This window comes from Rhodotorula paludigena (assembly GCF_050403205.1).
Source record: "Rhodotorula paludigena JCM10292 DNA, Rt_paludigena_JCM10292v1_ctg42, whole genome shotgun sequence".
NCBI lineage: Eukaryota > Fungi > Basidiomycota > Microbotryomycetes > Sporidiobolales > Sporidiobolaceae > Rhodotorula > Rhodotorula paludigena.
The window spans coordinates 84,510-105,905 of record NW_027481416.1 but is presented as its reverse complement, the minus strand read 5'-3'; the positions used below and the strand labels follow the sequence as shown (position 1 = coordinate 105,905).

Here is a 21,396-nt window from a genome sequence, read left to right as displayed (position 1 = left end):
CCTGTTCTTCATCGTCATCGTCGTCGTTCCCCCTTCTCCCTCTCTCGTGTGTGCTCGTAACTCGCTTCGGCATTGTACCCGTCTCCCTTTGCAATCTTGCTCCGTCTCCTGTCGTCGGTCGCTAGCTGTCAGGACCGTGCAAAGAACTGGCAATTTGAGAGGAGGGACACCGTCCCCCTCATCATCCGTCCGCGACTCTGGTTGTCCTCAACTCGTCGCCGTCGCCATGTCTGCGGTTCTCGCTGCGCTGCCGGACCTGCCCAAGCTTGTCGAGCCGGCCAAGACGCTCAACGGCAAGCGCATCCGCGTCCCTCCGCGCGTCAACCTCGGCGACTTGTAAGTCGCTCAGTCCCTTCCCCTGCCCTCAAGGCGCTGAGAGTGACTGGCAGAGACTGACGAGCTCTCGTACTTGATTGCAACAGGACGGTCAACAATCTCGGCACGGTCAAGAAGCTGCACAACGTCCTCTTCCCCATCTCGTACTCCCAGCACTTCTACGACTCGCTCCTCACGCCCGCCGAGCACCCCGAGGACTACAACAAGCTCGTCTTCTACCAGGACTTGCCCGTCGGCGTCCTCGTGTGCCGGCTCGAGCCGGTCGAGGAAGAGGCGCCCAAGACGCTCAGCGAGGCCGCGAGCAAGGGCAAGGGGAAGGACGCCAAAGAGGGCGGTGACTTTGAGGGAAAGGCGTACAAGCTCTACGTCATGACGCTCGGCGTCCTTGCGTGAGTTTCCAGCCGCTTCTCGCCTCGTTCCGCTGCTTGCGTCCGCACCGGTCGTGCAAGTCCGGAGTCGAAGTGCTCTTCGGTGTGCTGACTCTTGCGGACCTTTGTACAGGCCCTACCGCCGTCAAGGTCTCGCTTCGAAGCTGATCCACCACGCCCTCACCGCCGCCGCCGCCTCGCACGTCGCCCCTCCTCGCGCACCTTTCGCGCCCGCCCCGCCCAAGGCCGCCGCTGTCGCCAAGGGCAAAGGCAAGGCCGACGAGGACGAGGCGGCAAAGAAGGACGACAAGGCGGACGAGAAGGCGGAGCCGGCCAAGCCGAGGATCGAGAGCGTCTACCTGCATGTCCAGGTCGGCAATGACGACGCGAGGCAGTTTTGGGAGCGCTGGGGCTTCGAGGTCAAGGTGCGTCACTTCTGCGCCGAATCCTCTACCGAATCCTTGCTGCGGCACATGCTGATGCCGCGCTGCTTGCTCTCCTGCAGGAGACGGTCTCGGACTACTACCGCAAGATCGAGCCGCGCGACGCATGGCTGCTCGAGCGCAAGATTGAGCCGACGCTCTCGTCGTAGACGCACGGCGCTGGAACAGGAGGCGTTGCGCTCTAGGCAAGAGACCAGGGCTACGTTGAGGCGGCTGGCTTAGCGAGATCGAGGGCAGGCTGAAGTGTTGAGGGTAGCGGCGGGCGGCATGGTCGCATGGTCTAGATACCCACTCGCAGATACTAGCAAAGCATGCACGCATCACTTGTTCTATGGATTGGAGACTGCTACGCTGCCCGATTCTCGCCGTCGAGGTCCCTTCACGGTCTTCGCCTCGCCGACTCGCTCCGTCACCCGCTCCTGGGTGCTTGTGGTGTGCCCACTGTCACAAGCATCGTCTTTTGGAGCACACGTGGGCTCGGCAGCCTCCGAATCGCGCTTCTGCTTCGAATCGCACCGATGAGTCGTCTTTCTCGGGCCGCCCGGACCGGCAAACGTCCTCTTGCTGCTGCTGCGCTGCTCTGCTTGCTTTCGTCCCTTGCTCAAGACTTTAACTGAGCTGCTGCAACCATGCTTGCCCCGAGCATCGTTGCTGATCGCCTCGTCCCTTGCTCCAAGCCCGTGTCATCGCCGACGCATATCCTCGGTCCGCTCGACCAGCTCACGGCGCCAGTGCCCGTCGCGGTCGTCTACCTTTACGACCATGCCATCGACACGGCCCGCCTGGAGATAGCGCTCTCGCATCTCGTCAACTACTACCCGCATCTGAGCGGCCGCCTGCGTTACAACCCGAGCGACGACACGCCAGAAATCCACCGCATCGGCGAAGGCATGCGATTCGTCACCGCTACGGTCAATGAGGACCTTGAAATTCCGGTCGGCCGCCCGCTACTCGTGACCGACCTCCCCAGCGGCGGCAATCCCCTCTTCGTCCCCTTCGACATGTCGCCAATTGCGCTTTGCCGCGACCCCGTCTTCTCCGTACAACACACGACGTTTTCCGACGGCAAGACCGCCCTCGGTATTCGCATACTGCACATCCTCGGCGACGCCTTTGGCTTCTTCCAGCTCGTGCAGGACCTCGCCGAGCTGTACCGCAACAGGACAGACACTCTCGCACGAGCTCCCTGCACCGAGTCGTACCTGTCCGACGCGGCTTTCACCGATGAAGAGCGCAACGAGGCGCTCGCGTACAAGCCATCGGGCTTCAAGATCTCTTCGGAGCACCCACCATGGGCGTCTCCAGCGAGTCCGCCACGCGGTCGCGTCGTCCATGTCCCCCCGACGACGCTCACCAAGATCAAGTCCGCCGCGGCGAGTTCAGGCGCGGACGGCTGGGTTTCGACATTTGAAGCGCTGTCGGCGTTTCTCTACCGTCGCATCTATCATGCTCGTCAAGCGCTCGCCGAGCCTCAGCCGCACGCAACCCACTTCTTAACCTCAGTCAACCTCCGACCGTCGAACCGCCTCAACCTGCCCCCTCGCTACTTCCCCAACGCGCTCACGACGTCAACCTCCTCCCCCTCGCCGGACTTTCTCGCCTCCGCTTCGCTCCCCGAAGTTGCCGCCCACGTGCACTCTCTTGTCCGCTCGCTCGACCCCATCGACCTCGAGCGCTCGGCGCGCTGGGTCGCCGCGCAGCCGGACAAGCGCGTCGTGCAGGGCACCTTCCCCTACGACCAGCCCGGCTTCCTCATCTCGCAGTGGTCGGCGTGGGACCAGTACGCCGGCGTGTCGTTCTCGGACGACGTCGACGCGCGCCCGCTCCTGGCGAGCACGCCGTTCACCGCCATCTCCGAGATGAACGGCCTCGCGTACTATCTGCGCCCGCGGGACGGGCAGGGGCTCGATGTCAATATCGCGCTATGCGAGGACGTGTGGGAGGTACTGGACCGCGATGGCGGGCTGTTGGGCGAGATGGCCTGAGGTGCGCTCTTGTCCTCGCTTTCGGTCTCTTGGTTGACGGTTCCACTGATGTGTTTCTGCAGAAGTATCCCCGCACCTCGTACAGCAGGACGCGCGTGAATTAGCGTGCCAACCGCTCAAAGGCGTCTGCGCGAGATTGCAACTTTGCGAGCCAAGATTCGTTTCACTCAAGCACGAGAACCTCCGTCTTCGTCCCGCAGGCCGCCTTCTCCGCTCCCTTGCTCTTGCTCCTCGCCTTGTTCTGCATGTCCAAAGCGCCGGCTGCCCCGCTCGTGTCCTCGCGCTTGACCTGCGGCTTCTCCTCCGCGTCGCCCTCGCCGCCCCTGACCCTCTTGATCTCCTCGCGGATCTCGTCGAGCTCCTCGCGCTTGACCCGCTCCCGCGCCTCCTGCTCCGCCTGCAGCGCTTCGAGCTCGGCCTGCACGACATGCTCGCGCGCTTCGAGAGAGGCGAGACGCTTAGCGGCAGCTCCAGCCGCAGCGATGGACGGCGAGCGGGTTGAGGAGCCGATGGGCGGAGTGGCAGATTCCAGGATCTCGAGGTCGGAACTGGCGGCGGGAGAAGGCGAGCGACTGTCTGTAAGACTCAAGGGCGTCAGTGGTGCTAGAACGGTTGTGCGAAGGTGCGGTGGCATACTGGGGATGAAGCCGAGCGACTTCAGGAACTCTGCGGTGGCTCGATACGTCAGGTCAAAGCATGTCGCACAGCTAGAGATCAGGCTACCTTTCGAGCGGTAGAAGAGGCAAATCGTCGTCCATGGCTTGCGCTTGTCAATCTTGCAGAATGAGTCCGTCTCCTCGTCGTCGGAGCCATACGGCTCGGGATCGTCGAGCCTGGACAGAACTTATGAGTGCGAGCACGCAGCGAGGGAAAGGGAAGGGGGAGGGACCCACTCAATACGGTGCTCCAGCTCAACCTTTTTGTCCTGCTCGTGCACAGGCAGGTGCAGCTTCGGCTCGACCCGGAAGTCGCCCATCGGGCGGACCCACTTGACGCGGCTGTACTGGAATTCGATTACACCGAGATGAGCAACCGTGCGGCAACTGGCGTGAGGAGAATCGTCGTTGCTGGTGGTCGCAAGCTTGGTGAAGCGGTAGGGGCGGACACTTGAGGTCTGAGCGCGAGAAGGTCAGCCGTGCCCTTTTGTTAGATATAGACAGAACGCACAGCGGTCTCGTGCTGTCCCGAGCGATGCCACGTACGTCACGGGTGAGTCAGCGAGGTCGAGTAGAGGGAGTCCGACGGTTTGGCGACGATGCCGGCACCCCTGTGGCGGCAGAATCAGTGTCATGACCGCCTGAGGAACCAACGTAGCACGCACCACTGCCCATCGACGTGAAACTCGACGTTCCACGCGTTCGTCGGCTTCTTCTCGCGCTGGTCGCACATGTGCAGCTCAAAGCGCTCGCCCTCGCGCACCTCGAAGTAGGCGCAGCCCTGCTTGCTAAGCGTCTCGGTCGTGTAGAGCTGCAGCGGCTCGCCTTCGACCGTGACCCACACGCGCAAAGCCGGGATCTTCGGGACCGAGCTGGGGTGGCAAGAGATGCGTGAGCCGCTCGGACGAGGTCGCGACCACTCGCGGGCAGCTCACAAGCTGTGGACAGTGTCGGGCAAGCTCATCGCTTAAGCGCGCGAGGCGGTACTGCGAAGAAAGGGGAGAAGCACTGGAGCGAGAGACGAAAACGGTCGGGAGCGCGCTCTTCAGCTGGGCACGCTTCGCTCTGAGACTCGGGTGTAGACAAGGCAGTGTAGCAAGATGTCTTCGCAGATGTCGAGGAGGAGCGATCGCTTGCAAGAAGCTGCGAAGACGACTTTCCCTCTCGTTGAGAAGGTCAAATCTGCGAAGGCTGTCCAGGCTCATGCGCGCACGGAAGGTACGACGCACACAGATGACGGTACTGCGAGCAAGAGTCTGATGAGTCGCGGGGAGAGACGAAGGGACGAGATCGCAGACGCACCGAGTACAGTTTCAAGCGGTTCCGTCCCTCCAACACAAGGAGTCCCGTCGTGCCCCCAATCTCGCCCACCCGCTCCAAGCCAGTAAGGCGCCACCTCCAATCCGCATCCTACTTCCGCTTCTTCGCCGCGCCCGTCGGCTCGCCCGCCGACTCGTCGCGGCCATGCTTGCCATCGCCGTTCTTGACTTTCGCCTGAGCGCGGAAGAGCGCGAGCTCGAGCTCGGCGACCTTGAGCTCGCGCTTCAACCTCTCGACGTCGTTCTCGCCGCTCGTGCGCTTGGCGGCCGCGGCGGGCGGAGTCGGCGAGCGGTCGTTCGGCGAAGGCGAAGGCGAAGGGGAGGGCTTCTTCGGCGTGACGGACTTCTTCGGCTCCATCACGAGGTCGTCTTCTTCGTTGTCGCCGTCTGTCAAGGATGACTGCGATCAGCATTACTCGGAGTAGCACAAGCAGAAACGCCGCCGTACACGGGATGTAGCCGGCAACCTGCAGGAAAGCTGTGGGGGCGATACTCAGAGCCTGCACGTGATAGAAAACGACGCAACACAAACTCTTTGACCTGTAGAAGAGCTTCAACGAAGTGAAAGGGTTGTCGAATGGGTCTTTGCGTCGGTACTTTACGGCAAGCGGCTCAGAAGCGCGAGCGGAGGGCACGGGCGAAACGTCCAGACTGCAAAATCACCGTTGTCAGATTATGGTCGCGCGCGACGAGATGCCTGGAAGCAGACCCGATCCAACAAGCGATGCCAAGCTTGACTTCGTCTTCATGAATGGTAGGGAAGTCCTCCGGTTCACGGTAGGCCGGCAGAACGTGGCGCGTGTACTCGGTGCGATAGTAGCCAACGTTGATGCAACCGAGCGTACCCGCGGGTCGAGCGTGAGGCTCTGCATCGGGCGAGACGGGCAGCTCGACGAAGCAAAAGCGTTTGACGGACTTGGACTGAGGCGGGGTTATCAGCTGTGTACCACGGCAAAGCTGTCACTGTGGGCGGACCTCGGCGTCATACTCTCCCTCGACGATACGGAAGCGACGGGGGTCGTGCGGGGCAGCGTTGTAGAACGCTAGCGGCTTTGAGCAATCTTGCCCGACCGTAGCCTGCCTACTGGGATCGTCAGTAGGTTCGCGGTGCCACATCGATGGGCTAGGAAAGGCGCACTCGGTGTTCTCGGAAAAGAGCTGGACGACCCACGAGTCCTCGGGCTGCTCCTTCCTCTGGTCCGACAAGCACAGCTCGAGGTACTTGTCCGCGACCGACTCGATGAACCCCATCGACTGAGCGCGCATCTCGTCCGTCGCATACACCTCGAGCGGCTCGCCGTCGACCTGCACCCAGATGTGCACGTCCTTGAGCTTCGGGAACGCGCTGCGGGGGGGGACGGACAGGAGAGGCGGAGCGGGTCAGCATGCCCTTGGACCGCAAGGGGAAGGGGAGGGACGGGACGTGCAGGCGATGCGAGGCGTCCGGGACCTGCATGGCGAGACTCTGGAGATTCGCGAGTAGGAGGATATGAGGAGAAGGAAGGAGAGAAAGCCAGTGCGGAAGGTCCGCGGGGGCGAAAGCGAGCGAGTACGCTGCGAGGCGTGACAGGGTCGTGAAGCTTAGCACAACTGCTCTAGCCGGAGCCTTTGCGCGGGCTTAGACCTGGGCTAGAGAGACGAGACAGACAAGCCTCGTTCTGGAGGACCAGATAAAATACGAATTGCGAACGGAGTGGGTGCGCAGGTGGTACAGGCTAGAGATACAGAGTGGTATAGCAACAGTCACTGCAGACGGAAGAATGTCAGCCTGGGCTGCGCAGAACGAAGACGCGAGGGCGAGAAGCGATGAAAACGCACCGATACGTCCTCGACGACCGGTCACAACCCCTTCCCACGCCCATTCCACATCACCACAGCCCTGCTGTCACGCCGACCGCGACCGCCAGCAGCGCTGCTCCTGCCGCAGTCCCTGCCGTGCCCGCACCTCTCACCGCGAAACTCCCCGGCTGGGCCGCTGCCTCGGCCGTGTTCGTCACCGTAACGGTCGTCTCGCTCCCATCGACGGTACTCGTCACGACCCACTCTGTCGCAGAGGGGTCGCGCGAAGGCCACATGTGGGATGCCGAGATGAGGGTCGTCTTGTTCGTGCCGGTGCTCGTTGCCGAGCCGTTGACGGCGGCGGAGGAAGAGGGCGCGCCTGGCGCAGTAGTAGTTGTCGCTGCGGACGATCCAGGTGGGAGAGCGATGCCTGGCCCGGTAGGGACCGAGGGAGGGTTGAAGGCGGTGCGCGAAACGGACGAGGTGAGGTCGTCGATGATGGTCGGGAACGTTTCGAGGTTGTCTACGCCTGTACGTCTCGGATGTCAGGAGCGTTCTTCCTCGTCGCACAAGGACACCCTCAGCGGTCGACGAGCTGCATGCCGCTCGACCGATGCGGGAGGCGGGGGCGACGGCAGAAATCGCGGAGCTCACTAGACTGCGCAACGACCGCGACAGCCGACAGAGCAGCAACTGCCAGTTCGTGCAGCAAGAGCATGGTGCGCACGGGCAAGTGGGAGAGCGGGAGAGGCGAAGGAGCGAGGTCAACCTCATCCTAGGTGATCGCACCGCCGCCGCCACTATCGTCAGGTTTGACCGAGACAGGTCCCACATGCTTGTGAGTGCTTCGTACCAGCGTGTAGGTGCATCCGACGGGCTTCCGTCGAGGTGCAAGGTTCCCTTCTCCTCGTCGTCGGATCTCGTTTCTCACTCAGAAGTGCTGGAATACGACGGTGCCGACATTATCGAGTACTGTATAGCCTGTCCAGCTTTGGTACGAGCTCCTCAGAGGTCGGCCACGTCACTCGCCCCTCATCGTCGCGGCCAGCCTCTCTCGCTGCTCGCTCACGGCACGCCGCAATGTCGCAAGTCGAAGCCACCCTAGCGAGCGAGTGCGCATGTTGACCTCGTCTGCCTTCGCAGTGGCCACGAACAGGAAGCTTCGTCTGTCCCCGACGCGTGAGTCCGCCCCACTTGCCCGGTCCGCATCCTCGTCGCGAGCTCACACTCGCCCCGACGCGTCTGCAGCGACTTGAACCCGACCGACACCGCAGGCTACAAGGTCGGGCAGCAGAAGACGGTCGAGGAGCTTGCTCAGGTGCGTCGACGCTCTCTGCGCGAGGCGGTGCTCGAGCCCTCGGGTGCATCTCGCTCGCGCCGGGCGACCGTACAGGGCCTGATCCAGCCTGTGTATCGAAACGCTGGGCTGTACGATCCGCGTGTAAGACGCTGATTGGCGCGAGCCTCCGCAGCTCGACGCAGAGGACGAGTCGCTCGTGCGGTGGAAGGCGTCGCTCGGCGTTGGCGCCGGTGCGAAGCCCTCAGCAGGTACGTCAACGGTATTCCGTACACTTCAGTGTCCGCCAGAGCTGACAAGAGCCGGTCACTCTCGCAGGAAGCGGTCCTGCCGTGACGGTCCTCTCTCTCTCGCTCTCGTCTCCCTCCCGCCCGACGCCTATCGAGCTCGACCTGACCACCCCCGCCGCCCTCTCTGCGCTCAAGAGCGACCCGGTCCTGATCAAGGAAGGCGCAGAGTACAGCGTCGAGCTCCGCTTCCGCGTCAACCACGGGCTCGTGTCTGGCCTCAAGTACATCCAGGTCGTGCGGCGGCTCGGCAAGAACTGGGACAAGCTCGAGGCCATGTGCGGCAGCTACGGCGCCAAGGACGAGCCGTACGTCAAGAAGTTCCCGGCGGAGGAGGCGTGCGTTCTGTTTCCTCATTCTCAGTATCGTGCCCGAGCGAATGCCTGGCTCACGCTCGCGCAAGCAGACCAACGGGCATGATCGCGCGCTCGGGCACGTACACCGTTCGCTCGCGCGTGACGGACGACGACAAGACGGTGCACGCCGACTTTGAGTGGTACTTCAAACTCGGCAAGGAGTGGTGATGGGCGTCGCGCCAACGCTTTGGGACACATTTCTCCCCGGTCTTCTTGGTACTTTGTCGTTCTGTCTTGAGACACTTGCATCTCGCGTATCTCTTCCGCGCTCTCGCGCGGCTGCGCCGGAGAGAATCATTGCAGACTCAAACTGAATACATGCAGAGCGACAGCGAACAACACATAGTACAGCAAACAGAAAAGACCGAACCATTGAAGCCGTACCCTTCTTCCACCGCTCTCGCCTAAAAAACACACCCTCATCGCTCAGGCAAGCGCAAGTTCCGCGACGGCGAGCACGAACGCCGTCGAGCCAAGTGCGCAGCGCACGAGATGCAACCCGAGCCACTTCTTCTGTACGAGCTCGTCATCCTTCGCCGTAACGGTTGTGCCGGCTAATAAACGCGCGGCAGACAGATGTCGCAAGGAAAAAAGCCGGGCCGTCAGTCCTGCAGCGTCTAGACTGGCGGGCGAGACGCGCAAGGGACATTGACGCACAGGCGCGGTTCTCCTGCTCGAGCTTCATGAGCTGGTTGTTGAGGCCCATCATCATGGCGCCGGTCCAGGCGATGAAGCCGAGTGCAGATGCCGCAGATGCGGCGAGGAAGGCCTGCGAGACGCGACGGAATCCTCAGCTCATCGCTCAAGTCGGGCTTGCGCACTGTGCAGGGCAACAAAATTGAGCGGAGAGGACACTGCAACGCACCTTGCGGTGCCGGGAGACGAAGTTGGCGGGGAGGTACTCGACAGGCGCCTTTGCCGCAACAGCCGAGTAGCCAAGCAGCGCCGTGATCACCGGGATCGTGCTCATCATCGTGGTCTTTCCCTGGTTGTAAACTTTGACAAAGATTCCCTGTTTCGTGCGAAGCCAGGTCAGGGGGTTTGCGCAGGTGCGGGAAGGAGGATACGCACGAGGCGGTGCTCCGGCTTGAGGTTCGAGTCGGGGCGGTAGAGCGCTGGCCAGGTCCAGGCGGGCTGTGCATGCAAGCTCGTCAGGTTCGCAAGCCAAAGCTGGTGCAAAGAGCCGCAATCGAAGGCGCACGAGGCCAATCATGAGACCAGTCGCGATTCCGAGGCCGACGACTGCGGTGGAGCGCGCGAGCACGAGAGTAGCAGAGTCTGAGGAGGCCATTGATTAGGGAAGAAGAGTGGCAGAAGCAGAGCAGGAAGAGCGAGATGGAGAGGAGCGAACGAAGCCTTCGGGAGCGCCGCGCACCACTTCGGCGCCGTCGATCACTTGCTCAGGGGAGGGGGCGAACGCCTCGTCTGTACTTTCTTGTATCCCTCGAAACGATCGTAGAGTCGGGCCTCTTCGCATCTTGAGGCATTTCGAGCTGGGTAGGAACGCGGGCAGGGTCGTTGAACTGCAGAACGGTTGGTCTAACGAAAGTACGGTACGGCGGTGGTACAGACTACACAGCGCAAAAGACGGATGAGAGCGTCGCCTCAAACGCAAACAAGCTCGAGAAGCGTCAGGAAGAACGAAGCTCCCGCGATAATGGCGGCGCCGAGCTGCCAGCGGGCCAGGTCGAGGATGAGCGCATCGGCTGCAGCGCGCTCGAAGCGGTCAGGAGGTAGTTTCTTAAGCTGCACCGCCGTGGGAATCGAGTAAAATGAATGAGTGGACGAAGACGTACTGTCGATCGGTGCCGTTCCTACGCCCGCCTGCCCCTCTTTGCCTTCCGCGCTCCGTTCCTCATTGTCCTCGACATCGCTCTCGTTCCCGTCCTGCTCCTCCGTCCTCAGCCATGAGCTGTACTCGTCGACAGGACTGGCGCCGCGCCATCCTTGCGTCCCGAGTGCCCGGTCGTGACCGCCTGAGCGTTCGAGGCGAAGGAGCACGAGACGACGCTCTTCCGCTTTGAGCGCTTCGACGCGAGGCGCAAGGACGCCAAAGGAGTAAGGACGGAGAGCGAGAGCGAGACTGGCAGCAACGATGAAGAGGGCCTGCGAGCCAGGGAGTCAGCGCAGAGCTGGGAGGTTCAGCGTGAAGGGAAACGTACGCGGCGGTTAGACTGGACAATGAGCGGGACAAAGCGCAGCCCGTGTGCCGCATCTTGAGTAGCGGACCCGAGGTCTGACGCGGCTGAACGAGCAACCAAAGCAGACAGTGCGAGAGAGGCCGTCAGGAGTGGCATGAGGTGAGCATTTGCGAGCGTTGCCCGGTCGTGCAGGCTTGACCAGGCATGCTGAGACCCAGAGAGGGTGGTCAGACCCCTTGTTGGGCTATCGACTCGGAAGAGGAAGACAAAGGCGAACGCACGAGTCGGAGTTTCGAAGGGTGGGGGGCTGAGAAGAGGGCGGGAACGATGACCAGGGGCTGTAAAGAGGCAAGGGGCGGTCAGCATGAGGTCCAACAAATGCTTGAACGCTGGTTGCGCTCACCCACGCGGCTATCAGGCCTGTCACTAGGCCTGAGACGAGCCCAGAATGGAGGCGCAGAGCAAGGAGAGGCAGGCCGTCGAGAGTCATCTGCAGGGGCGGGGACGGGTCAGCGCGAGCACAAGTAAGCCGCACAAGGCTACGCCCTGCTCACTAGCTAGATCGGATCAAATGGAAGGAGAGGGAGAATCAGCAGAAGGAGTGTCACGCGCAACCTCCGCAGAGGCGAGAACGAAAAAGGGGGCAACCCGCCCTCTCCTCTTCATCGTAGCCTCTCGCCAGACTGAACAGCTGGGTACCTTCTACAGAAGCTCGAAAGCTGAGGTGCACATTGCAAGGGAAGACCTTCGGAAGAAGGTGACGTGGCGCTGATGAGGGGAAGCGCGCTCGCCCAAGCGCTCGCCTGATGAGTCGCCGCCGGCTGCGTGCAAGCCGCATCCGTGCTCATGTCCGCGACGCAGTAGCGTGCGCTGTGCTACTCTTGCGCTGCGCTGGTCCTATATCGGTCGCGCAACCCTCGTGCACAGGCTTCTCGCTCCCGCTGCGCCCTATTGGCGCCGTGCCATGTTTCTCGCTTCTCGCCGCACGAGTTCCGCCGAGTGCCGCCCTGGGTTCGCGGAAGGCCGTGCCGCAGCTTGCCCGTGCTGAGCTGTCAGCTGCACATTGAATGGTCAGAGGACTCAGCAGCCGCTTGCCTCCACATCCGCCCCTGCTGACGGGCGGCGTGTCATCCTTCGCTGACAGCCAACTAAGCTACCGTAGCTGACTGCCTGTGCTGAGCTGGCGCTGAGTGGTGCGTATGAAGGACACGCTATGAAAGGAGAGCGCACAGCTACGACGCTTCCTTCTGCTCACGCCGCGTCCTCTGCTCTCTTGCTCCTTTGACCACACATCCCGCTTGCCATCAAACAAGATGTCCAACACTACTGCGAACACCTCCCCTACCGTCTACGTTGGTACGTCGCGCCTAGTCGGTGGTCTTGTAAGTTCGAAGCTGATCGCCAACCGCAGTCACTGGCGCCAACCGTGGCATTGGCCTTGCCATCGCGGCGACGCTCGCCGAGCGCGAGCACGCCCTTGTCTTCGCTGCCGTGCGCGACCCGGCCAAGGCCGACGCACTCAAGGCCCTCGCCAAGGAAACTGGCCGCATCGAGCTCCTTCAGTACGAGTCGCCGAGCGAGGACAGCGCTAAGGCGCTTGCGCAGGCCATCGAAGAGAAGGCGGGCAAGGTCGACGTTGTGATCTCGAACGCTGGTGAGCTCATTCGCCTTCCGGCTCCCGCTTTGCACCGGCTGACCGGCTCTTTGGAGGCACGCAAACGGATTACGAGCCAATCACCACGGTCGCCTCGCACCACCTCACCACCAGCTTCAACGTCAATGTCGTTGGTCCGGTCACCCTCTTCCAGGCCGTGCTCCCGCTCCTCCGCAAGTCGGCTGCGCCGCAATTCGTCGGCATCTCGTCCATTGCCGCGTCCAACACCATAGCCGTCCCCTTTGCGACGGACTCCTACATCATCTCGAAGGCGGCGCTCAACTCTGCCGTCAAGCGCGTGCACACCTTCCACGCCGAGCAGGACAATATCGCGGCCTACACGCTTCACCCGGGTGCCGTCATTACCGACATGGCGACCGCGTGGATGGACTACGCGCCGGAGCTGAAGTTCCCGCCCGAGATGATCGTTTCCGTCGAGGACAGCGCCAATGCGATCGTGCGCCTCGTTGAGGGGGCGACGAGGGAGAAGACCGGAGGTCGTTTCTGGAACGCTGTGGACGGAACGGAGCTTCCCTGGTAGACAATCCGTCGTGCATGCATTGCGAGTAGCTTGCCCCCTTGTTGGTCGCCTTCGAGGGTTGCGCGAGCGAGTCTACCATGTCAGGTCGCCACCGGGTCGCGACGCCTTCGGCCTTTCCTGCTCCGCCCTCAATCAGTCGGCGTATCGTCCGCTATTCCGCATTCGAAGAAGTGTCAAAATGCATGCCTGAGTGGCGGCACGCAGACCTGAGCGTTGCCTCTCGCCTCCCGCCTCTCGCCTCTTCCCGCCTCTTCGCGCCCCTGCTCTCGATGATGGCTATGTCCGCTCCGCTTTCGCGAGCCGTGCCGGCACAGCAGTCGAGGCCATCCGCATGCTTGCCCACGGAGTGCCGTCTGCGCACCGGAGCTGTTCCGCAGCTCGCTGCCGCTATCACTTCTCTGAACGGCGTTCCCCGCGCATCCGCGGCGCGACCCGAGTCCCGAAGCAAACACCTAAGTTACCTACCCCAAACGAAGCGGCTGCGAGACGTGTCGCTTTCGTTGTGTCCACTCAACTCCGCGGGGCCAGAGCTGATTCAGGCACCTCGAGACTCGGACTCTCCGTTCCTTCGCCCGAACACACGGCTCTCCGTTTCTTAACGCAACAACTACGTTCCGTCGCACGGACGCTCCGTCGTCGGGTCCGAACAACGGAACGCGCTTGCTGATTCAGAGCGCTCGAGTACGACGTGCGACAAGACTCTTCGTCCCGCTGCTTCTCTCCTCATCCCGCTTCTTGCTCCCTGCTCCCGCTCTCAGAGACTTGCACCACTTTCAAGCTATTGCACCAGTCAGCACAATGCCGAACACCACTGCCACCACACCCGTCACCGTGTACCTTGGTGCGCCCACGTCTCTGCTCACTTCGCAGACAGCAGACATCGACTGAGTAACCTTCTCTCTTGCCCCCAGTCACCGGTGCCAATCGCGGAATTGGCCTCAGCATCTCCACTATCCTTGCCCGTCGCGAAAGCACACTCGTGTTTGCCACCGCTCGCGAGCCGGCCAAGGCTGATGCGCTAAACGCACTTGCGAAGGAGACGGGCCGGGTCGAAGTCGTCAAGTACGAGAGCGCGAACGAGGAGGACACAAAGTCGCTCGCTCAGGTGATTGAAGAGAAGGCAGGCAAGGTCGACGTGGTGATTGCCAACGCCGATTCGTCTTGTTCTCCCTCTGTGACGTTGACTTCCGCTGACCTTACCTTACCTCCGATCTTCTGCTCAGGCGTCCAGACCGGTTGCTACTCGATCCTCAAGACCACCCACCAGGACCTCACCCAGAGCTTTGAAGTAAACGCCGTCGGCCCGGTGCTCCTGTTCCAGGCGCTCTACCCTCTCCTCGTCAAGTCGTCGGCTCCGCAATTTGCCGTCGTCTCATCCATCCTTGCCTCGATCGGTCTCGCCTTCCCCTTTGAAAGCGAGGCGTACGGCATTTCCAAGGCGGCGGTCAACTACGCTGTCAAGCGGATTGCGCTCTATCACGGCCAGAAGGACCGCATCGTCGCCTGTACTTTGCATCCGGGCGCCGTCGCCTCCGACATGGGCCTCAGCGCTACAGCCAGCATGGCGGCCACCAACCCGGACTTCAAGTTCTCGGCTGACATGCTCATCAGCCCGGAGCAAAGCGCCAATTCGATTGTCGGCATCGTCGACAACGCCATCCTCGAGAAGACGGGCGGCAAATTTTGGGACGCCACGACGGGCGACGAGATTCCTTGGTAGCGCTCCGTCGTTGGTTTGTGGTTGCAATCGTCTTCATCTTTGTTTCAAACATGCACGGTGTACGACGCACTGTCCACTTCCCGGGTGTACTTCCCGCTGTCAGGGTAGCAGCAAAGATCTCAGGCTACAGTCAGAGAATTTCGCTCGTTCTCATTCATGCTCGCACGGTGCCGTTGACGACGGTCTCCTCGACGCATCATCCTCCGGTCGTCGCTCGCTGCAGCCGAATGGGCACGACCTGCATGAAGCGTAGCCGTACCATGGCGCACGTCCTCACGGTGCCGCTGGCCTACGCCTCCTCCGCGCACTGCCTTCCATGTTACCCCCCAAAGCTCTTCGTCAATCTTAGGCTGCGCTTCGCGCTTCTGCGCCTCTTTCTCTCCCTTCATCCGCTTGTTCTGCCTGCTCGCTTGTGATGCCATCAGCTGCAGCCGGCGGCTCGTGCCTTGTGTGCCTCGGTAGGTCTGCTCAACACCTGCGCCTCCGTACATCGAGCATGACCTGGCAAGCCCTGCAGTCACCGGGGCAAATCGAGGAATCGGCTTGAGCATCGCTTCACTGCTCGCCAAGCGCTCAGGCAGCGTCGTCTTCGCGGGCGTGCGCGATCCGTCCCGGGCCGACGCGCTCAACCAGCTTGCGCAGAAGACGAAGAACGTGCACGTCGTGCCGTACACTTCGCCAGACGAGATTTCGACTAGACGCTTGGCGGATCTGATCAAGGAGAAGGTCGGAAAGGTCGATGTCGTGATCGCGAACGCAGGTACAATGCACTCGTTCAGCGGTTCCGCTTTGCCTCTCCTGACACGGGGTCTATCGTGCAGGCACGCAGCTGGCTTTCGATCCGCTTAGCAAGTGCTCCGCTCGGGATCTCAGTCAGACGTTCGACGTCAACGTAGTCGGGCCGATCCTTCTCTTCCAGGCGCTCCACCCGCTCCTCGCCTCCTCTTCCGCGCCGCAGTTCGTCGGAATCTCTTCCTCACTCGGCTCGGTCGCGCTCGCGATTCCCGACTCGCCAGACGCGTACTGCATCTCGAAAGCGGCGCTCAACTCTGCCGTCGCCCGCATCGCGCTGAATCATGGCAAGAAGGACGGGATCAACGCCTACGTCCTGCATCCCGGCCTCGTCGCAACCGACATGGGCGGCGACTACATGAGCAAGGCAAATATCCCGACCAGCCTTGCCGTGAGCGCGGACGAGAGCGCCGAGGCGATCGTTCGCTTCGTCGACGGCGCGACGAGGGCGAAGACGGGGGGCAAATTCTTCGACGCGGTCAAGGGCGTAGAGCTGCCGTGGTGAGCGTACCCGCCAAGACTTGAGCTGATAGACGGTTGAACGACGCTTCCTGGCGAGTCTCTCGAGTGGGCAAGCGGACGAGACGAAAGATCCTCGGCAAAGGCGCACACGCGCACAGTGAATTGCTCGAGACGGGGGAGGGAGTAACGGTGTAGAGTAGACAGTAGGGGGAGTAGGCGGTGTAACGAGAGAGAGAGGGCAAGAGGAAGAGAGAGAGAAGCCACAAAGACGGAACGACGAGGCGGGCCATTCTGGGGGTTTTCTGGGTGTGAGAAACGGGAAGGGAGGAAGCGCCTGACGGGGGCGGTTGGGGCAAAAGGGAAGTGGAGGAAAGAGGAACGAAGGCAAGTCTAGAAAGCGGAACAGGGCCTTTTTTATGGGGGTTTGTAGGAGCAAGGGGAAGAGGGGTGAATGGAGAGGGTGCAGAGCAGAGGTGAAAGAAGGGAGAAAGGCGATATGGCGCAGAAGAGCACACACACACATGAGAGGAGAGGAAGGGGAACGAGAACCTGAGGAGCCGGTGACGAGGGTATCGAGTCCTGCAAAAGGGGAAAAGACGTGGTGAAAAGGGAAAAGGGGGAGCCAGGCGAGCTAGTCGATGCTGAACCGTGCGAGGGACGCGAGCGGCTGGAAAGTAGCGATGACCGATGGGAGCTGGCGAAGGTCGAGGCGGAACGATGCGGGACGAAGTGAAAGGGCGAGAGAGCGACGACCGAAGTCGAACTGAATCGCTGCCCGTCGCAAATCACCCTTCACTCGACCCTCAGCGCCCGCTCAACCTGCGCCGAAGCCGACCACCGCAGGAGACCGCGCACGTCGAAAAGGGGGGTTGACGGCTGCTGATCTGTGCTCTGGATCCTGGCTGAGTAGGAGAGCGAGTGGGTCTAGCAGATGGCGCGCGACCACGTCTCCTGGCCGAACGACCGCGACCTCGCGGCGGCGAGGTCGACCGGCGGGAAGAGGCTGTAGCCGCTCGACTCGGTCGCCGACGCCGCGACGCACGAGCGCTGCTGGCGCGCAGCAGCGGCCGCCGTCGTCGCGGCGAGGAGCGGCGAGTCCATCGACGACGCCGCGACGGACGACGCGAGGCTCGACGCGGCGCGCTTGAAGGCCGCGCGGCGGCGCGCGGCCGCCGGGTCAAAGTGCAGCGGCGACTCGAGCGGGCCCGACGCGTCGAGGTTGACGTCGGCGAGGTGCGACTGGCCCGCGGGCGGCGTCGAGGGGCACGTCGCGGCGGCCATGGCGCAGTCGCCGTCGAGGAGCGACGTGGCGGCGCTCGCGAGCGACGCGAGCGACGAGGCCGAGTCGCTCGCGCTGAGGGCCGGGGTCGACGGCGCCGTGTCGATGGCAGGCTGCTCGCAGCTCTGCTGGGCGGCGACAATGAGGCGCGCGAGCGCCTCCTGCACGGCGAGGCGGTCGCCGAGCTGGCCGGTGCCGGCGCGGAAGCGCTCGGCGACGACGCCGAGCCACACGAGCCACTTGTCCTCGCGGATGGCGACGTCAAACAGGAGCGCGGTCGCGACGTGCGCCTCGAGCGCGTTGACGTCGGCGAGCGGGATGCCCGAGACGGTCGAGAACGTGTCGTTGCGGTACGAGTTGTCCTGGAGCTGCTTGTTGGCGATCATGAGCGCGCCGAGGACCATCTTGAACGGCGCCGCCTTGAACGACGTCGTCTGGGCGTCCTGGCCGCGCTCGGCCGGCGTCGACGGGATGAGCTTGTCGACGGGGACCTGCGAGACGAGGTACAGCGCGAACACGAGGTCCTCGGGCGTGACGAGCGTCGCCGTGAGGATCTGCTTGACGAACGCGCGGAACGCACTTGACGGCTCGACGGGGAACGCCGCCGAGGCCGACGCCGCGCGCTGCGCGCTGAAGCCGAGGTCGGCGAGGCGCTGCATGCGCGCGGTAGCCTCAAAGTCGTTGCCGGCAAAGGCGCGGCGGTCGCCGATGATGCCAAACTGCTCGGCGCCGCCGCTGCGGCGCGGGCCTGCGCGCGCGGGCTGGCCGATGACGCCGACGCCCTGGTTGGCAGGCGCCGACGTCTCGACGACGTGGAGGTAGCCGCGGCGGACCGTCTCCCAGACGATCTCGGTCGCGAGGTCGGCGAGGGGGACGGCCGAGCGCTCGACGGGCGGCGGGGGCGGGACGGACGAGACGTTGGGGATGAGGTCGTACGTGACGTGCCGCTGCTGCGACGCGACCGAGTCGTCGTCGAGCATGGCGTCGACGGTCGCGACGCCGCGGTGGGGCGGGCGGCTGTGCGACGGGTGGTCGTACTCGTCTGCGGAGGACGCGGCAGAGGCGACGCGCGAACGGGATTGCGAGTCAGCGCCGCTGTGCGCGAGACGGTCGAGCAAGTAGCCCATGTGCTCACTCTCAAGCGTCGCGCGCGCGGCCGACTCGGCGCGGCCGTAGGCAGCCGTCGACTCGGTGCGGGCGTCCCAGGCGGCGCGCATCGCGTCGGCCTGGTGGGCCTGCATGCCGTACGGGGCGGCGTACGGCGCCGGCGGCGGGAGCGTGAAGCCGCGCTGCTGCTCGTAGGGCTGGAGCGGAGCGTGAGTCGGCGTCGCGAACGCGAAGCGGCTGCGCACGGCCTGCTCGAGGAAGGGCGCGGGCTGGGCCTGCTGCGCGGCGTAGTAGCCGTCGAGCTGGGTGGGCTGGCTCGACGGGTAGTACGGCTGCGGCTGCTGCTGACCGTGCGCGTACGCGGCGGGGTTGTAGGCCGGGTACGCGGCGGCGGCGGCGGCGGCGTGCTGCTGCTGGGCGACTTGCAGGAGCGACGCCTGGTGGTGGTGGTGGACGTGGGCGCGGACGGGGTCGTAGTGTGCGCCGCCGTAGTAGTACTGCTGGTGCTGGTGCTGCTGCTGCGGGGCCACCATCGTCCACGCGTGGTGAGCGGAACCGTCAAAGGACGGGTAACCGGTCGGGGCGTTCATGCGGTGGTGCGCGGGAGTTCGAGAAACGTGTGCTTCTCGAGTTCCCGGGAGTGTGCTCGTTTGTTCGAGCACTTTTGGCGACAGACTGGAACGAGGCAGTCCGAGGCGGGAGGAGACGTAAGACGGCGGGATCGGGCGACGGGGGCTGCGTGCGACCGAAAGCGGCGTGCTTTGAGATGGGGAGGGTAGGAGCGTCTGACGGGGGCTTGAGCGTAGACGGGAGGGTACGCTGCAGGCGGTGGTGGCGGCGGAGGTCAGTCGCAAGTCACGGGCTGCGAAGAGGGGAGGGGAGGGGGTGCGCACAGTGCAGCGGGTAGGCCGAGGACAGTTAAGCCCTGTCTATCTTGCAGACGAGTGGATGGGAGGGAGAGAGGAGGGAGTCGGAGAGGAGCAGTACGATGACCTGCGTCGCGAGTAACGAGCAAATGTAATCGTAGTGCGTGAGTTGGATGCATGCAGTGCGCGGGGAGGCGAGCGAGAGGAGCGCACTCGTGGCAACCCTCGGGGACGGCAGTTCCTTTCCCTGGGCACGTAGCGAACTGTAGGTCCAGACAACTTGCACGCAAGCTGCACACCCGCGCAGGCGCACGCGTTCGTCCGGGAGGCAGAGTCAGCACGTTTTGCTCGCCCCCGGCTGACTACAGGCGGCAACGCACCTCCGGAGTTCTGGTACGGCCGAGTCCTCGAGACACGTGCGAGCTGGCAGGCAGGCAGGCACAGGGGTTCCCAGAGGGCACGGGAGGAGCAGCGAGGGTCGAGGTCGGTTGCCCTTCCTTGACGACAGAGGCAAACCCGCGAGTGCGAGGCTACCTCCGGCTACAACGGACTACAACTGACTACAACTGACGATACAACCCGCTTGTATTGACTCGTACTCGCACCTCCTCGCTACATCCGGCTTCCATCACCGCCTCGCTCTCCCCCTCCGAGCCTCTCCTGCACAATGCGTCGCGTTTCCAACCGTGTCTGGGGCGCCATGCTCTCGGTCGGTGTCCTCCTGCTCGGCACCACGTCGTACGTCGCTGCGTCGTCGGCAGCTCAGCCGGCCGGCGACCTCCCAGGGCTGCAGATCGGTGCGGCTCATTCACCTCTCACAAGCAGTCCATAAACACCGGGCAAACCCAGAACTCGATCGGCGCGAAGGCGACCACTCTTCCTCTTCGCGTTCACTGACCTTCCTCTATCCCATGCAGATGTCACGCACAAGCCCTCGCCGTGCTACATCAAGTCGGCCAAGGGCGACAAGCTCGCCATGCACTACGACGGCCGCCTCGACTCGGGCAAGGAATTCGACTCGTCCCGCAAGCGCGGACAGCCGTTCGTCTTCAAGGGTGCGTCTCCCCGGTCGACCGTGATGCGCGCCGGTCTGTTCGTGCTGCGCAGAGTGTCGTGCTAATCTCTACGGACGGCGCACAGTCGGCGCTGGTCAGGTCATCAAGGGGTGGGACCAGGGTCTCCTCGACATGGTGCGTCGACGTCCCTACTCCGGCTCGCCCTCGGCGCACGGGCCAGCAGTCCACTGACGAGCCTCGTGCCTGTACAGTGCCCGGGCGAGAAGCGCAGTACGTCGACCCTTCCAGCTCTCACCAACTCGGGACAACCGACCCCCGTCCGACGCTTCGTACCTCGTCCCGTATCTTGGCTCACAATACTCTGTGGCTCCTGCGCAGCTCTCACTATCCCCGCACACCTCGGCTACGGCTCGCGCGGCGCCGGCGGCGTCATCCCGGGTGGTGCGTTCCTTTCTCCGGCCTCTGCTTGCCGCCTTCCTGCTTGCTCCAGTCTCGTCCTGCTCATAGTGCACCGTACTGACGATCTCCGTCTCGACGCTCGCAGGTGCCACGCTTGTCTTCGATGTGCGTATCCCCATCCGATTCCGAGCTCCGTCGCGCAAAGCTGATCATCCGACTGTCCATCCCTTTCCGTCTTACTCGTCGCAGGTCGAGCTTCTCGAGATCAAGAACCGCAAGCCCGGCAAGGAGGAGCTTTGAAGAGTCTGTCCTGTATCGTTCACCTTGGCATTGCAGCATCTGTTCCGTGGGAACCTCGCATTCTGCCTGTGCCTGGAGGGAGAGCTTGTTCTTCGCTGATCTCGCGCGCCTTCGAGCTTTTCTCGTGAAGCGACGAGCGACACTTGCAGTGAAGACAGCATACTGCGTTTAGAGAATGATCACACGCGGAGTGCGAAGCGTCGAGGTAGTCACAACGACCGCTTCCCGCACCGCTATCTGCAGGGAGTGGGCCTAACGTAAAAATCCCACAATGACACTGCGCCCGCACAAGT

General features: G+C 63.2%; 12 protein-coding genes across 12 annotated transcripts; 7 read left to right on the top strand and 5 right to left on the bottom strand.

Annotated features, from left to right (window-relative positions):
* Positions 1-226: 226 nt before the first annotated feature.
* JCM10292_000688 (GNAT family N-acetyltransferase) lies at positions 227-1,296 on the top strand (the record flags this gene model as incomplete). Its single annotated transcript, XM_076650892.1, has 4 exons — positions 227-336; positions 423-725; positions 838-1,129; positions 1,210-1,296. The coding sequence occupies 4 exons, from the start codon at positions 227-229 to the stop codon at positions 1,294-1,296; spliced, it is 792 nt and encodes a 263-aa protein (XP_076503573.1).
* Positions 1,297-1,776: 480 nt separating this feature from the next.
* AYT1 (acetyltransferase) lies at positions 1,777-3,132 on the top strand (the record flags this gene model as incomplete). Its single annotated transcript, XM_076650891.1, has 1 exon — positions 1,777-3,132. One exon carries the CDS (start codon positions 1,777-1,779, stop codon positions 3,130-3,132), a length of 1,356 nt encoding a protein of 451 aa, XP_076503572.1.
* Positions 3,133-3,295: 163 nt separating this feature from the next.
* JCM10292_000686 (uncharacterized protein) lies at positions 3,296-4,752 on the bottom strand (the record flags this gene model as incomplete). The annotated part of the gene is made up of 7 exons (XM_076650890.1): positions 3,296-3,708; positions 3,769-3,798; positions 3,856-3,965; positions 4,026-4,238; positions 4,340-4,399; positions 4,454-4,660; positions 4,724-4,752. The coding sequence occupies 7 exons, from the start codon at positions 4,750-4,752 to the stop codon at positions 3,296-3,298; spliced, it is 1,062 nt and encodes a 353-aa protein (XP_076503571.1).
* Positions 4,753-5,198: 446 nt separating this feature from the next.
* On the bottom strand, positions 5,199-7,604 carry JCM10292_000685 (uncharacterized protein; the record flags this gene model as incomplete). The annotated part of the gene is made up of 8 exons (XM_076650889.1): positions 5,199-5,494; positions 5,556-5,585; positions 5,884-6,028; positions 6,083-6,191; positions 6,246-6,452; positions 6,526-6,661; positions 7,053-7,415; positions 7,541-7,604. The coding sequence occupies 8 exons, from the start codon at positions 7,602-7,604 to the stop codon at positions 5,199-5,201; spliced, it is 1,350 nt and encodes a 449-aa protein (XP_076503570.1).
* Positions 7,605-7,966: 362 nt separating this feature from the next.
* On the top strand, positions 7,967-8,994 carry RDI1 (Rdi1p; the record flags this gene model as incomplete). Its single annotated transcript, XM_076650888.1, has 6 exons — positions 7,967-7,975; positions 8,043-8,065; positions 8,135-8,204; positions 8,359-8,434; positions 8,502-8,808; positions 8,877-8,994. The coding sequence occupies 6 exons, from the start codon at positions 7,967-7,969 to the stop codon at positions 8,992-8,994; spliced, it is 603 nt and encodes a 200-aa protein (XP_076503569.1).
* Positions 8,995-9,252: 258 nt separating this feature from the next.
* Positions 9,253-10,117, bottom strand: JCM10292_000683 (DUF1772 domain-containing protein; the record flags this gene model as incomplete). Its single annotated transcript, XM_076650887.1, has 5 exons — positions 9,253-9,380; positions 9,484-9,595; positions 9,692-9,838; positions 9,898-9,960; positions 10,028-10,117. The coding sequence occupies 5 exons, from the start codon at positions 10,115-10,117 to the stop codon at positions 9,253-9,255; spliced, it is 540 nt and encodes a 179-aa protein (XP_076503568.1).
* Positions 10,118-10,431: 314 nt separating this feature from the next.
* On the bottom strand, positions 10,432-11,457 carry JCM10292_000682 (uncharacterized protein; the record flags this gene model as incomplete). Its single annotated transcript, XM_076650886.1, has 5 exons — positions 10,432-10,532; positions 10,623-10,932; positions 10,989-11,174; positions 11,249-11,305; positions 11,371-11,457. 5 exons carry the CDS (start codon positions 11,455-11,457, stop codon positions 10,432-10,434), a joined length of 741 nt encoding a protein of 246 aa, XP_076503567.1.
* An 823-nt stretch (positions 11,458-12,280) lies between these two features.
* On the top strand, positions 12,281-13,162 carry JCM10292_000681 (uncharacterized protein; the record flags this gene model as incomplete). Its single annotated transcript, XM_076650885.1, has 3 exons — positions 12,281-12,323; positions 12,379-12,621; positions 12,678-13,162. The coding sequence occupies 3 exons, from the start codon at positions 12,281-12,283 to the stop codon at positions 13,160-13,162; spliced, it is 771 nt and encodes a 256-aa protein (XP_076503566.1).
* Positions 13,163-13,960: 798 nt separating this feature from the next.
* JCM10292_000680 (uncharacterized protein) lies at positions 13,961-14,882 on the top strand (the record flags this gene model as incomplete). Its single annotated transcript, XM_076650884.1, has 3 exons — positions 13,961-14,003; positions 14,074-14,325; positions 14,386-14,882. The coding sequence occupies 3 exons, from the start codon at positions 13,961-13,963 to the stop codon at positions 14,880-14,882; spliced, it is 792 nt and encodes a 263-aa protein (XP_076503565.1).
* A 415-nt stretch (positions 14,883-15,297) lies between these two features.
* Positions 15,298-16,179, top strand: JCM10292_000679 (uncharacterized protein; the record flags this gene model as incomplete). The annotated part of the gene is made up of 3 exons (XM_076650883.1): positions 15,298-15,340; positions 15,400-15,642; positions 15,704-16,179. The coding sequence occupies 3 exons, from the start codon at positions 15,298-15,300 to the stop codon at positions 16,177-16,179; spliced, it is 762 nt and encodes a 253-aa protein (XP_076503564.1).
* An 881-nt stretch (positions 16,180-17,060) lies between these two features.
* On the bottom strand, positions 17,061-19,112 carry JCM10292_000678 (cyclin family protein; the record flags this gene model as incomplete). The annotated part of the gene is made up of 1 exon (XM_076650882.1): positions 17,061-19,112. One exon carries the CDS (start codon positions 19,110-19,112, stop codon positions 17,061-17,063), a length of 2,052 nt encoding a protein of 683 aa, XP_076503563.1.
* Positions 19,113-20,055: 943 nt separating this feature from the next.
* JCM10292_000677 (FKBP-type peptidyl-prolyl cis-trans isomerase) lies at positions 20,056-21,103 on the top strand (the record flags this gene model as incomplete). The annotated part of the gene is made up of 7 exons (XM_076650881.1): positions 20,056-20,185; positions 20,306-20,443; positions 20,529-20,578; positions 20,656-20,674; positions 20,783-20,845; positions 20,949-20,968; positions 21,053-21,103. 7 exons carry the CDS (start codon positions 20,056-20,058, stop codon positions 21,101-21,103), a joined length of 471 nt encoding a protein of 156 aa, XP_076503562.1.
* Positions 21,104-21,396: the final 293 nt, after the last annotated feature.